Source organism: Ips typographus, linkage group LG2 (genome assembly GCF_016097725.1).
Source record: "Ips typographus isolate SLU linkage group LG2, UJ_Ityp_2.0, whole genome shotgun sequence".
NCBI classification, from domain to species: Eukaryota; Metazoa; Arthropoda; class Insecta; order Coleoptera; family Curculionidae; genus Ips; species Ips typographus.
The window spans coordinates 12386883-12403296 of NC_138423.1; the positions used below are offsets into that span (position 1 = coordinate 12386883).

The window sequence follows — 16414 nt, forward strand, 5'->3', positions numbered from 1 at the left end:
GAGAAAAGAAAAACCTTTATTTTTAGAAATATGTATAGGATGATTTCAGTTATAGAACAGGTGGAAACAGTTGTTTCCAACTGTGCTAGGAAGATGATAAAAATTAGTGTTATTGCCGAAAAAAGCAAACATCAGAAGTTGAGGGAAGTAATTAGTAAAGTCACTTTTATGGCAGTGGAAAGTTATTGTGGATTCAATATCCATCAGGCAGAAGATCAAGGAGTTAACGAAACTGAGTGCATTGAAAAATGTGCTTTCCTGAATTTACTAGAAACATTTTGACTGTTTAACGCATTTACAGAAAAGAAAGTTGTTGAAAAGCAGAACAGAACAAAAAAACTTCAGGAGGAGATACAGAGGTCGAAATCTACTGGGATTGAGAAACAAACAAGAAAAAATACAGAAAGATTTGCAATAACAAAGACGGAGTCAAGTTAGAAAGACAAGAAGTGATAGAAGCATTTATCTATTAGCAAAAATGAATGGAATGTTGTTGTTTAAAGAATGTGTAGGTAGGTATGGAAAAGAGAAATAGTGGGCAGAAGAATCTCTACATGAAAACACAAAATTGTCATAACACAAAAGTATTGTCAAGACGATGGATGTTTAGCGTAAAGAAATAAGAAAGTTTAACCAATAAGATATTTATTTTAAAAAGATCAACTAATCAACATTTAGTAATGTAAAAGTAAACATTAGCTTGTGTCTATAAGTTCAATTCTTATTTAGGAGTGGTTCTGAGTAGAGAATTATTGTGAAGATCAAAACATATAGGTATATTTCTTCAGATTATGCATATAATTAGCTGTTTTACAGGAAACGTAGGATAAATACTGCAAGTTGTCCCTTTCTTGGATGATGGAGATCTAACCTAACTTTAGAAAAATGTATCGGTAATTCTCTTAAAGCTTCTCGAATGTACAGAAACAAATTCTTTACAACAGTTAATTTTCCGGATAAAGAAAATATTATAAAAAAGTAATAATAAGATCCAATTAGAAGCACCAGAAGAATTGCTCAAGAGTAAGGAATATTTCGTCCATAAATAAGAGAAGGAAAACACCAATGTTTCAAAGTACAAACGTTGCCCAAAAGCTGGAAATTCCAAGTTAACTTGTTTTCCCAGGAAGAAAGATGCCTGAACCAGAATCGCTAAATGTTTCCCGTTCTCAGCATCTCCAAGTCTTAGATTTAGTCTTTATTAGAACTATAAACTAGAGCGGATAAGAAAACACTACAAAAATATGAACAAGAGAACGTCAGGAATGATATTACTGCATCTGAATAAAGAAATAATTAAAAATTTGTGAGTAAAGTGGTCCTGGTGCACCAAATGTTGTAGGTCCAACATGAGATATGTCTACTGACTTAATTTTAATTTAGTTATGATTCTGATATGGGCACAATCACTGTTTTAATACGTCATTACAAACATTCACATAAGGCTGTGAAAAACAAATTACTGATTTATTTTCCAATATGCCAATCAAACCTATACAAATATTATTGCATTTAACATGAAGTGGTAATTCCATTAACAAAATAGTGATAGCTTTGTTAAACTTTTAGGTTCGGTTGCACATTGCAATAAGTACTTTCAATACACTCAGTAAACTCAATCGTTTTAATTACAATATCTATAATAAAATGCGATAATAATAATTTTTTTCAAATAAAGTTGGCAGCAAATACTTGAGACGTTAATAAAGTGTATATTTTTAAAAGGTTTTATTACTGGCAGAAAATTATTTACGGTCTCAAAAAAGTTTCAATATCCTGCATTTTACGACGTAACTAAAATTCCACGTCTACGGCCTGGTCGTAAATAGTTGGCAAACATAAGTAAAAATAATAACCTAAACGTAAATTATTACTAAACATTTTTTGATCGCAGAAACAAAATTTTTCTCACGGGATTAAAACTGACTTAAAATAATCCTTAATTTTCGAAATCGATGTGATTTGCAAACAGTTTGTTCCAAAGTTTCAGCACACTTTGAAGTTGATAATCTATTTTTTATTTTCTAATCTAAGATTATACTGTCAGATAGGACTAAAAGGTACTTAAATCCTCATTAGGGCGCTCCTTGAATGCTAATAACGATCATTCTAATCCCAGTTTAGCTAAATGTTAAGAGCTCATATTTTAATGATTTTGATAAAAGTTCATAAAAGTAACGTTATGTTTAAGATAAGGTATACTTAGATTATTAGAAGGGATAATGACCTGGGTTGGCTAGTAGATAACTAATAAGGTTTATTAGTTATCTACTAGCCTACTAGCCAGCTTTAATATTTTCTAAGAATAACATGACAAGTATGACATATTATACGTCAGTACCGTCACTTTTTGTCTGATTAAGGTTGTGGCGTGGGGTAAATCGCTGAGTACAGTTTTGTACACTAATTCCTAATATGCCAATAATGTCCACTAGTTCCTTGTAATGTGCAGTAATTAATAATTTCCAATAACTAACCTAACCTAACAATACCCACTAATTTTCTGAATTACCACGACTGGAGAGTCTAAAAGAACCTTTTTTAATAAGAAAATATGCGTGCAACAATTTAACCGGAAGTAAATATCAACTGCTGCTTAGTTTAAATGGGACACCTTGTATGTTATTGCATTTTTGGATTCTACGTCAAATTGTAGAAAAATTTCGTGTATTAATGTCATACACTTTTCTGTATCCGTTTCCGAGACCTTTCTATGTGAAATTATTTTTTATTTTCAGTCTCCAAAACAATAATTTTAATTTATGCATATCAGGAAACGTTTTTTTCTTGGTTTTTGTGTTTTGTCATGTTATACAAGGTTTGTTCTAAGAGTGGGTGAAGAAAAACGATAAAATATATTATACAGGATGGTCAAAAAAAGAGCTCAAGACGTCAGTTCTAAAAAAGGACGTTTTTCAAATTATACACTCCTTTTGTCTGATTCTCTGTTCAAAATTAAGGTAAGTTTGTATTAGGTCACTAATTTGAAAAATTTATTCTTTAAATTGATACATTGAACCACCCTGTAACTGTCAAAATAATCGAATAACTCGAAGGTTAAAGTAGTAGCTGTCAAATTCAGTCAAAACTGTCTTTATTGCCAAACAACTCGTTTATTTGCAACACTTTTATATGTCAATGGATAGAAAATATAATGGGCTTTCCAAAAATATGGCCGTTTGTGTTGATAGGGTGCTTCGTTTGGCCGCCAGAGGGCTCCAAAGCTAACTAAACGTTTTTATTGACTGTAACCACTCTAACTTCTTTGAGAGTTTTTTTTTAAAAGCGGTCAAGTACGGCCCTGATATTTGCACAAACCTAGCACAGTGAGTGTCAAATTTAGAGCTGTAGCAAAACTGTAGAAATAAAATCCTTAAAGTCGATTTTTGCTTACACTAAGTGGGCAACATAACGCAAAACCCATTGGAATAGTGGTAACTTTTCAGGCAAATTTGACCCTTACAAAAAATTTACATTTGCAAAATCGGTTTTTCAAGAAATTTCTATGCATTACATCGTAGTAGACCTAGCAGCTCATGTGACCGTGTTTTCTTAATTTTCCAGGGACAAATTAGCCCTAACCAGTCAAAAAGCGTTTTTGGGGCACCCTGTCTGTAAACCGTAAATAACACGCGTATTTGTAACACTTTGTATACACTTTTATATGTCGATGGACAGCCAGTGAAACGAGCTTTCCATTTACGTAGAGAAGTCGGTTGGTTAGTGGTACCGTTTAGCCACTAGAGGGCGTCAACTTTGACCAATTTTTTTTGGTGTATCCTTTTGTTTAATATTCAAAAACCCGCTTAATTGCACTATTTTTGCTCGAGTTTTATACTACTATTTTTTTATGACTTTTTTCGTACATCCTTTTGTTAAATCCTCAATAACTCGTTTATTTGCACCAGTTTTTGAAGTGTTTTATACGTCAATGGATAGCCAATACAATGAGCTTTCTAACAGTCTCCCAATTTAAATGGATAGGTTAGACAGTTCGGCCGCTAGAGGGTGCCCAAATTTACTAATTTTTTCATGACTTTTTTGGTTCATTCTTTCGTTCAATCGTCAATAACTAGCTTATTTTGCACACTTTGTATAAACTTTTATATGTCAATGTATAGCCAATGAAATAAGCTTTCTATTGACGTATAAAAGTAAAAGTACCCCATAATGCCCCAGCGGGATACCCCTCGGGTTGGGGTTAGGTTGTTGTTTCTAATGTAGTATTATATAATAGTTCAATCATATTTAACAAACCGGCACTATTTCTGCAGCAGGACTAATCCTATTACTAGACAATAATATCTCAATAAATAAGTAAATGTCTGACCACGACACAACCTGTGGCAAAATAATTTGTTCAGAATGGTAAATGTGGACAAAACTAATTGTTTCTAAAACTGTTTTTTTAATTTGCTGTTGTGCCTACTAACTTATATGCCTATTTAAACACTGAGTATTCTAACTTACCACCAAAATATTAAAAAATGTATAATATTTATGTATAAAACATTTTATACTTTACATATTCTACATGTATACAAATATGTATAATACACTCATGTAATTTTAACAGTCGATAATTGGCGGTTTTCCAGTCTCACTGAGAAAAGTTTTCCTAATGGTTCAGTCAGTACAATTCAGTTAATTGAATCGCAATAAAATCAATTGGCATCATCTTTTTTCCATTTTTTAGACATTGATAAAATACATAATATCAACTCATAAATGACCAACAACTTAACTTGTAAAGTTCATGAATAATTGAACGTAAACAAATTTTGTCGCGTCTGGTTTGAAATCCTCAAACTTTTCATTTTTTAAACCTTTACTTAATAAAAAGAGAGAAATTCGAGCTTTAAAAACGATTTTTATTTCAGTACGTCAAGGTAATCCAGGTACCAACTACAGTAAATTAATTACACTACCTAAACGTAATAGCATCGTGGGTCTTAAAAATGATGATAATAACCTACAAAAGGTTGATAATTCTTCTCGTCAAGGTAAATACAATTTAGATGTTACCCTTGTTACTGGACTTATTATCTGTAAATTATCGCGTGTCACGCATCAGTTAAAATGAAGATTTATTCAGGTTTTTAATATTTGAATACGGAAAGGTCGTCTATTAACAGATTTATAAATGCATTATTGTGGTAAGGTTTACAGTCTAGTTTTATACACTGTGTTTAACAATTTTCAAAGTAAATCATAATTTTTTCAAGTATTCTGGTAAAAACAAACAATAATACAACTGGCACATCTGCAAATATTACTATGTAAATGTAGTAATTTTTGTAACGACTTTGGTCAACTACTTCAATACTACTTAGCCATGTCCATTCTCTTGCTACTTTAACTAAGTTTACACTGACAAACTTCTATTTTTTTTTGAAATCTCTCTACGGTGAACCCATACATGAAGCAACAGAACAGACTTAATAATAATAATAATGATTATTATTAGTACCTGTATTTTAAAAAAATGTAGAACGTAAACATAGTCAAATGAGGTGTCAGTTTTTTAGAATGTTCGGTTCACAAAACCAACCCGACTTTTATAAAATACTTCCCAAATATTGCACATGTTAACTACGTGAATTTAAAATATGAACATTTTTAAGTTAGGCAGTTTGCAATTTGCTATCATGCCACTCAGATGCTACTCGCATTCACTTTTTAATATTACTCAAAATTTTACGTACCTAGTAAACACAGTCAGTAGAGAAGTTTTCTTTTTGTCACTGACTAATTTAAGTAAGTAAGTGCCAAACAAGTTTCAAAATTGAAATATTAAAAATATGGAAAAAATAACTTCAAGGGCCAAGTGGAAAATGCTGTTGGGGTCCCATGTATAAGAAAAAAAAAATTTTCTTTCTGATACTTAAAAAAAGCTAAAACTTTTGTATCTAACACTTTTTGACATAACCTTAAATTAAAAGTCGATTAACTGCGAAAAAACGCCGACTTAATTTACATGAAAATCTGCAAAAAGCATGTTTCTTTAGGTGTTCAATAAGAGACAACATACAACCACTAAAATGATCTTACTTACAGAACTTCTAGGTACAAAAAATATCAAGACACATATTCGTGGAAAATAAGGCATATTGTCATAGAATCATAGTAACGTATGATTGGTTTATTGAATGTGGTTAATGGCCAATTATACTTCAACCTATAGAAATGAGACATTTTGGTGACATTTCGAGAAATAATCTCATTAAATACCGCTCGAGCTTTTCAATTAACCAGAGAATTTTTATTTTCTTGTTTTCCTTACAAAGTAATTCTAAAGCTCTTGTGGTATCACCCCCGAAAAATGTACATAACTCGAAAACCAGTCGTCTTATAAACCGCTAAAAAATTCTACTTAAAAATTGTCATTTTGATTATCTACAACTTTTTGTCCTATGAAGTTTCATTTTCCAAATTGCAAAAAAAAAAATTTTAAACTACATCCTCATTTTACCATTTTCAGTATTTTTGTGTTTATTTTTTTCTTAAAGTTGTTTCTCAACCATATTTTTCACCTGGCCCTTGTCTGTAAGTTTTTTTCACAAAAATTATAAACAGCAAGGTATCATGAATGAAACTGGATTTTGAAAAGACAGTAAATCGTTTTTTCAAAGTCAAAATAACACTGACTATGGTACCACTTAAATAAACCGTCAGAATGGTGTAAATTGATTTTCAATGGACTATATAACAATAATTACAATGTAAACAATGTTGTTTATGTCCAGTAAACTTGGTTACAATCTACTACGTGATTATATGCCAATTCATATTAACTAAAATTAATCTCAGAACAATTTTAGTGTATAAACATTCACAGAGTAAACACAGTCAATGCTTACACACCATGTGTTACTTTCTGGCTATTTTTGTCATTGCTGACTGAGACTGACTCAGTTCAACGGTGACTTTATCCGATGATTTTTGATTATTGTTAGTTTAAAAAATTACCATATTAAGATACCAAGGGCATTATAAGGACAATAATAGCATTATTTCCTATAATGCCTGTGGTGTCTTCAATGTTTAATGTCCGACTTTCATTCTGTACATATGTATTTAAAAAATGGTCAGAGGGCATTATAAAAAATAATGGCCTCACCTGATAATTGACCTTAATAGGTGTCATTATTGATGAAATAATAGCCCTGTCGAACATTAAAAAGATTTAAAAATATTGAAAAAAAGAGAGAAAAAATAAATGTCACATCTTAACTATATTACATTATTAAAAGTGATAACATAAGCATATTTCACAGTCGAAATAGAGTTAAATTAAAAAAAGCAGTTTCGTACACCCTGTTACTTTGTGCGTTGTAACTCTTTAGGGATTCCCTTAAGGGCAAAATCACCTTAATACAATCTTATAGACGATGAAATTTCCTACAATCTTCCATATTTAAACTTTTTTGTATCTCTTTAAGTAACGGAGCTACGCTCAATTGAATTGGATTTAGTTTACAAAAGGTTGACCGTTTTAAATCTCAAAATATTATTTGAAGGTTCACGTGACCGTTTCTACGTTTAAACTGATGTTTTTTAAAGTCACGTGAGTACTTTTAAGGTGAAAACGGTGACGTGAGACTTGTTTCACGTCAAAACGGAATCTGAAGGGTCACGTGACCGTCTTCCAGTTTGAACTAATACTTTTAAAGCCACATGATTGTTTTTAATGTGAAAAAGGTCAGGTGATTATTTTCATTCACCAAATTTTCTTTTCGAGACCTCGTGACACTTTTTTAACGTCAAAATAAATCCTGAAGATCATGTGACCGTTTTAAATGTCAAAATATTGTTAATAAAAGGTTACGTGATTGTTTTTCACTTTAAACTGATATTTTTTAAAATCACGTGACTCTTTTTACAGTGAAAATGGTCATGTAACTATTTTTGGTTAAAATATCTTCCTTAAAGTCTCGACAGTATTTACATTTTGACTGATATTTTTAAAATCACGTGACCTTTTTTTTTAACGTCAAAATAGATCTTGAAAATCACGTGACGATTTTCAATTATTAAATTTTTAAAATTTTAAGATTAAAAATGGAATTTATGAAGGCCCGTGACAGTTTTAAATGTCAAAATGTTATTTGAAAGGTCACGTGACGATTTTCAATTCAAAAATATCATGCTTAACCACTTGACAGCTTTTACGTTTCTACTGATATCTTTAAACTCACGTGATTGTCGTTTTTGCTGTAATTAAAGCTTTTTCTATACCTGGAGAAAATAAAATATTTAATTCTTCTGTAGACGTGCCAAAAACAAATAAAAATAAACAAAAAAGCAAGTTTTATCAAACAAGTTGGACAAAAATAGCAACAGTTATTTTGTCAAACATATATCACGTAAAATTATTTGAAGGTAAATTTGACATAAAACTTTGTTTTACACTGATTAAGTTCGTTCTTGAAGCTACTTTATGCTAATTTCTTTGACATCAAACTACACTGTAAAACCTGCTTAATTAAAAATGAATAATTTTAAAGAAAAAAATTATTTTAGTCTTCCTTTACAAAAACTATAAGAAAATTTGACTGGCAGGGTAATTAGGAGATTCAGTGGCGCATAAAATTCAATACCCCACATCCTCCCTTGTAATCTAAACAAACTAAAGTATAGTAGTTAAGACAGGAATGCCACAACATAAACAACACTGTAATTAGCCCGAAAGGCACCGAGAATAACTTTAAAATGTGTTGTAAAATTTATTTCTAGAAAAATTTGTATAATCTTTGCCAGTTCAAGTTAGCTTTGATACTAAAGTACAAATTACTTTTGTTACTACTGTATGTTTATACCCCCCATGCAAAACTAACGTAATAATCTACTTATCTTGATGAATGAGAAAAATATTGACGTAGATGAAAAAAATACCTTAAGTGGATAATGGGTTAAAATGATAAAGTCGTCAACAAGAAACGTCTACATTAAAAAGCATGACAAAATGCCGGTGATAAAATCAGCAGAAACACTCCAATGTGTCATTATATCATTAATTGAAAATTGCGTTCTGGGTAATTATAACACCCTTTTGGAATCAGAGAATTTTTTAATGAGAATAACACGCCCGTTGCACTATGTGTGGCTAATTTAATCGTTAATCAATCATTATAACACCTGATAATATTGACATGAGATAATTCGACTGTAGTACTAAAGACTGATAAGAGATAAACGTTTGCAAATGTGTTTTGGTTGCTAATATTGTAAAAATATGCTTTATTTCTGATATTTTTTTTTATTTACTTTTACAGTAATACTGTAGTCAAAACTGTCTTCAAAGTCTGTTTCTAGAATTATTGATGTATATATAAGCACGTCACTGGATTTTTGTCCATATTAAAGTAATACGCCACTGTTCTTGTCGTAATTTATAGTACTTCTTACGGATGTTTGTTTCATATACCATTTTTAAGTAAAACACAAAATGTTAATGTCCTTAATTGTCTGGGCATCAAAACATTCTTAAACCTTAAACCGGCTTTTTGCTAGCTTTTATTTTCTTCTTTGTATTAATAAGTCATAACGAAGACAAACATGTCCTCCAGCCGTCATTTTAACTGTAATTGTCAGTTGTAGAACTTCCTGGATGACAAACTAATGTTATTGGATCATAGACCTTAACTAATAAGTTAAGAAAATAAAAAAAGCCTATTTTCAAAAATTTACTTTAGGAATTTCCGATACGCTTTCATATAACCGCCAATACCAGAAATTAAAAAATTCTTTGATACCCACAGTTTTTGCCATTAACTTTACTCTTGTTACAGTTTTTGAGGTAAGAAACTTCAGAGTGGTCAGGCAGCTGATTACTCTGTATTATAATTAATAATAAATTTGTTAGTAACAAATTAACTAATAATGAAACAACAAATTTTCAATAAAATAATAAACAATAAAAAATCAAACTAAAATGAAATGACCCAACAACTTAGTAGGAACGTAAACGTTTTGAATGTGACAACTTAATTGAGTTATCAACAAACCTACTTCACTAATAATAACAGACTACTTTTTTTACTCTTTGTCCTCAACCATCCAGTGTAAATTCATAGTTAAAGATAACCAGGTTATTGCAAGATAAAGCTTTTTGATATCTTTGAACGTATTTATTTCCCACTTGAACACTGTAAAGTCGTAAAATCTCAAGAAAACCAAACACAATCGACCTTTTAACTACAAGTGCGTTGTTTGTTAAGTTTTTCCCAAGATTTATATGATTGTGGTATTGTTTCAATATTGACTGCCATAATTCTTATCGCAATTACGTATTTGATATAGTATTTTTTTAATACCCCAGCGGTCTAGCCGCATCTCTTCCTCATCCATGTAATCGAAATGGTGGAGACAAAATATTTACTTTTGACAATCTGTTTGACTATTAGAGTCATAATAAACTGACAAAATGAAGAGAATATCAAATTATTTCAAAAACTGATACTGAGCATTATTAAAACGGGCTAGGATCTCGTACTCTAAGTGTAGCAAAAGGCGCAAACGTCCTTAAAGTAGCCAAAAGTAAAATTTTGAAATTATTGGGTCCAAACGGACCAGGAATACCTCCTAAATATGTCCACTAAAGTAACCGGAGCAAAAACCAAAAGATATCAAGAACAGGAAAAAGCCAATAAATGAGTTTGTGCAAACAAAAGGAGTCACCAAAGATGTATGGAAAAAATACTTCAGGAAACTCTATAACACCGAAGAAGCCATAAGCATCGAAAACTACGAGATAAACCATCAAATAACACTGAACGAAGAAGAGGTAATGGAAAAAATCAAAAAATTGAAAAACAGAAAAGCTTCCGGGACAGACCTCATCCCAAACGAACTTCTGAAATATGCCGGACCTGAACTAGGAAAACATCTAAAAATCCTCTACAACAAAATTTTAGAAACATCGGAAATACCTACGGAATGGCAGAAAAGTATAACTATCCCTATATTCAAGAAAGGACAGAAGACGCACCCAGACAACTACAGGGGCATAACGCTGCTGAACACAAGCATGAAATTCTTTACAGGCATTTTGGGAAGGAAAGATATGAAACACAAATAACAACAAGGCTTCAGACGAAACAGGTCCACGACCGACGCCATATTCATTATCAAACAACGAAAAGAAAAATCAATCGAATTACACCAGCATATGTCTGCTTCATCGATTTGGCCAAGGCATTTGATAGGGTTCGCCTCTCCGACATCATAAATATACTGTTAGCGAAAGAAACGCCAGACACCATCGTAAGAGCAGTCCGCAGTCTCAATATGAACAACATGACTAAAGTAAAGGCAGGAGACACTTATACGGAAGAGATACCGACACCAGGAGGCATCAGACAAGGTGACAGCCTTAGCCGATTTCTGTTCAATCTCTTAATGGACAGAATTATAGAGGAAGTATCATCATTAAATACGATATACCGAATGGGACAGAATAAAAGAATCAGCATCTTATGCTACGCCGATGATGCAGCTATTTTCGCGGAAACGGAGGACGATCTACAGAGACAAGTACACAAATTCTGCCAGGTCAGCCAAGCGATGAACATGACCATATCTATAAAAAAAACTAAAAGCATAACCTTTGCTAAAGATCCCGTAAGATGTAAGCTGGCAGTACAGGACAAAACCATCGATCAAGTCTTACAATTCAAATATCTGGGTATGGATGTGACTAGTTATCACGACCCAGTGAAGTTCCTAAGAAGCCGGATCAACAAAGCGTCTGCCATGTCGGGCTTCTTAAGGCAGATAATATGGGCGAACATACATACGAAAGGATAGCAGGGTCAGGATGTATAAGACTTGTATCAGGCCAATCATGACATACGGAATAGAAACCAGAGAAGAAACCAACAAAACGAAAAGAATGCTTCGAGCCGACATGAAAACGCTCAGGACTATAATGGGAAAAACATAAATAGACCGAATTAGGAACACTGACATTAGAGAACCATGTGGGGTGCAAGACGTCGTAAGATGGGGGAGACAAAGAAAAAGATATTGGTACGCTCACGTGAGAAGAATGGAAGAGGGAAGACTGCCACGCATCGCACTTGAAGGGAAACCAATAGGAAAAAGAGCACCCGGAAGACCACCTATGAGATGGAATGACAGCTGGCAGTCCACCTCCCAGGAACTGATCCAGAGGAACCTGCAAAACTGACAGATCGCGAGATCTTAAATATGAATAAGAAGAAGAAGAATTAAATTCAATTAGAGAAATCATCTACAAACTATATTCTGCACATCACATTAGAGTTATTCAAATCATAGCTTTTGCATTCAGACTTGTTGCCCTAAAGAAACAGCTTTCATGCATTTTATGGTTACTTCGCTAAAAATGTATGTATTTGGTCAAATAACCATAAAATTCATTCAAGCTTATTCTAGGGCAACCTTTATGCATGATTTTCGCCAATTTTACATGCACTTGATAATATTAACCAAAAAAAATATTTATTTTTTTTCAGTTTAAAAAACAGTTAATTCCAAATTTAGAATTACCATCGCTTATTGTCATGGATAGGTAATGCTAGTTATTATTGCGGATTAAAGACGAAATTTCACCAAAAAAGTTGGACAAAGAAGAAACTTCAGGGATGGCTTATTAAGAAGTTCAGAAGAACTGCGAAAAGCAAGTATTTGGGAATAAATATAAAATGAATTTTGGGAAAATCAAAAATTGCAAATCTTACGAACTTGCCAGTTAAGTACAATTTTAGTATTTATACATTCACAAAATGTATAAATACTAAGATGTAAAGCTTTTTTCCTGTAATATGTAATATTTTGTCTTCACAACAACAAAATAAGCCAGCTAGTTTGCTGGAGTACTAAAACTATTACATGTTGTTCAGAATCGTGTGTAAAATCCCAATGCTATGTAAATTTTATATAGGGTGTTTCATCTCAAATAAGATAGTTATGAATATTGTTATTATCTTAAGTGCCATAACCTTTAAAACGTTTTAGTTAAATAGGGCATGGTGACATTATTGGATTGCTACATTTTCAAAACTTTCCTAGATAAGATCACTTTTATTGATGTGTTTCATCGTGAGACAACCTGTACAACCACCTGAAACATAAATTGCATTCTTCTTTCGTTTAATCTTCCTAAGGCTACTATCATAAATGCAGGTGGTTGTTATATAGTCGTCTGCCAAGCAACTTACCTCGTAATTCCACGTACAAGACACTCCAGCAAACTTCCTGACACATCGACCAATTTCAACGTCTTCGTGGGCCGTATACAAATTGACTAGACAGTCCTCGATGTAAGGGGCAATCCGCTTAAGTGTCTCTCTACTCATTATCATTCCGGGGCCACCCATACAGAAGTTTTCATCCGAATCTAAACGAAAATCATTTGTCACAATTACCGCAAGTATCTAAAAAAACTAACCTAATGACAGATGTCCTCGTTCCTCTTTCGTTCCACGACCAGTCTGACCAATAAACAACGGTTTCCTGGAATCGACGCCTCTCAACAGTTCCTCAAGCTTATCAGTTTTGACGTACAAGTCATCGTCGGCTCTCATAAACCATTCGTATTGGTCGATAAAGTTGTCATGCATATACTTGAGCATTGTGAATGATTTTTTTTGCGGTGGGTAACGATCATCTATACCCGGAAGGGAGACTAGGGGAATCTGGTTGCTGGTTGAATTTTCCGATGAGAATATCAGTAGTTGTCCCGGGACTTCTTTGCCCCAAGTCTCCCACACCGCTTTAGCTCTAGTTGTAAGGTACTGTTCTGCTGTCATAACGCCTGTAAAAAGCATTGATTTTTTGTTATAGTTTAAACAAAATGTCATAAAATCTTCTAAAGCAACATTAATTGTTGTTTATAATATGAGAGTTAAAAGTGCATTTTTAAGGCAAGCTGTGAAAGTTTGCAGGATGAAGAAAGTGTCATGAAAAGACCACGTTAGACTTACTACCAAAGTATCATAACAATACGAGGGGTAGGCCGCCGATAATTTTTTGTACACCAAAATGCCTTTTTGCATACAAACCACCTTGAAATGCCTTTAAAATACCTCACAATGCATTATCATTATTGCTCAAAATGCCTCATAGTAAATGCCTTAAAACTACCTAAAATGCCTCATATTACATTGAAATACTCGAAATGCCTTTAAATTATTTAAACTGCCTCAGAATGCCTTCAAAGGTTTACCTACACATTTGTGGTATTCTTAAATTTAGTTATAAGGCCTCTGGTATTGGGACAATGATAAACCTTGATGATAAACAATGATTGTTTTTTTTTTGGTCACGTGGTTTTTCGGTCAGATTAATTAAGTAGCATGTCTGCTTTTACATTGTAAATGACATTTTGACCCTTGTCAAAATGTCATAAGGATTAACGATTCAATAAAAATTACTTCCTCAGGTTACCTGATTGCTATTCCAAATTTTGAAGACCCAAAAGCTTAAAATTCATTTTTTTTTAAATCACGTGGCAATTTTTAGGTTAGGTTAGGTGACAACACAAACAAAAATATTTTTGTACGGTTGTCTGATATAACGGGTTATATTTTGACGTTTAAACTAATCTGTCAAATAAAAACACCTATCATTTAAAAGAAACAGTTGAAAAATTAAATATATAGTATTTTAAATTTAAACAGCGGTAAAATTGTAACAACTACATCACGTGACTTATGCAACACTGTAAAAACTAGTTGACACTGTCAAAAACAGTCACATGACCTTTAAAATGCAGTTTAAACTTTGGAAAATTGATAAATAAAATTTGGACAGTGGTAAAAACTTAAATTGCAAAGTACACGTCACGTGACGTAGATAATGCAATTCTGAGCTTGCACCACTGTAAAGGCCAGTTGATATCTGTCAAAATTAATCACGTGACCGTTAAAATGTGGTTTAACCTTTAAACCCTTGGTAAATAAAATTTGGACTATTTTAGACAGTTGTAAAAGCTGAAATTGTAAGAGACACATCACGTGACTTTGATTATGCAATTTTAGAGCTTGCAACATTATAAGTCCAGTTGACCTCTGTCAAAAACCGTCACGTGACCTTAAAAATGTAGTTTAAACGTTGAAAATTTGTTATAATAATTTGTTATGAATATTGTTTCAACTTAATATCATGTAACAAAGATTTTACCATAATAATTACATGTGCGGTAAATTTTGTTATATTGATACACTATATTGTATACTGCTGGGTCTACTACAATGTATTCATTAAAATATCGCATTTGAAATACCTATACAGTCAATGCTTCAAAATTCTATGAAATGCCTTATAAATACCTTAAAAATACCTCAAAATGCTGGTAATACAGACAAAGTGCTTCATCCGTGGAAAATAACCTGACATGGATTTTTTTTTAAACATGATAGTCCTCGAATTAGTGAGTAGCTCGTTTTTCTTGAAGTTTTATCGAGATTTTCAAATTTTTCATTGTTACAGAGTGTCTTAAGTGAGGAACAAATTACTGGTTTATGTCTATGAGACTAATTAGAAAATAGTATTTTGTTTTTTATGTTGGAGTCATTGGAGGAATTTTTTACAACATGTTGAGGTAATTAGTAAACAAAATCAATTAAAGTGATATAACAAAATTTAAATTACTGTTTTGTGACTTGATTCTGTTGGAACTTTTATTATTGTCTTTATTTTTACAAACATATAATAAATAATATACTACTTACATGTTTAATTTTTCATCAAAAATCAAATTACAGGTTTAAACTAAACAATATAAACAATATCATTGTTTGTAGCAGACAACAAAGATTTTTTTACTGCAGGTTAGTAATCCTTTAATGTTTTCGCACGCTTATTGCATACTCATTAAAAATCGATAAGCCGGCATCCTCAACGAATAATAATAATAATAAGTTCTTAGAACATAAATTACATTTCTACCTAGCTGTAACTGTAAAAGCGAATTTATGAGCCACCATTACATACTTCGAATGTTTCTAATTACACAGTTGTGTGGAAATTTCAAAATTATCAATACTCAATACCAAATCAAACGGTAATAACACTGTCACGTGTCATTTTGTCTGGAAGAGTACAACGATGGGAAGAGCTAGTGGTAGAGTGACCTATCTAACGACATAAAAAGACACTGGCAGTAACACAGTTCGACAGTCAAGAACAAAATCGCCTGTAAAGTTCACTTAAGAAGTTCACTTGAGAAAATTACTATTTTAAACACATTTTTGGAATCCTCATTAAACTTCCGATTTAACGACATAAAAAAACACTACAAAATCATGGAAAGTCAGGTAGAAAAGTGAAGTCAAAATTTGATCTGGCAGAAACACAGTTCGACAGTCAAGAACAAAATTGTCTGTAAAGCCCACTTGTTGTAAGAAAATGTCTGTTTTAAGCACATTTT

General features: G+C 32.3%; 1 protein-coding gene across 2 annotated transcripts in view; it reads right to left on the reverse strand.

Moving 5' to 3' along the window:
- Positions 1-16414, reverse strand: part of Chsy (Chondroitin sulfate synthase) — a 39232-nt gene that overhangs the window by 8912 nt on the left and 13906 nt on the right. For both annotated transcript variants that reach the window (XM_081974105.1, XM_081974106.1), the window contains exons 3-4: positions 13433-13798; positions 13203-13381 (exon numbers count right to left, since the gene is read on the reverse strand). In XM_081974105.1, coding sequence (XP_081830231.1) covers positions 13203-13381; positions 13433-13798 — 545 coding nt within the window. The remainder of the gene's footprint in view (positions 1-13202; positions 13382-13432; positions 13799-16414) is intronic.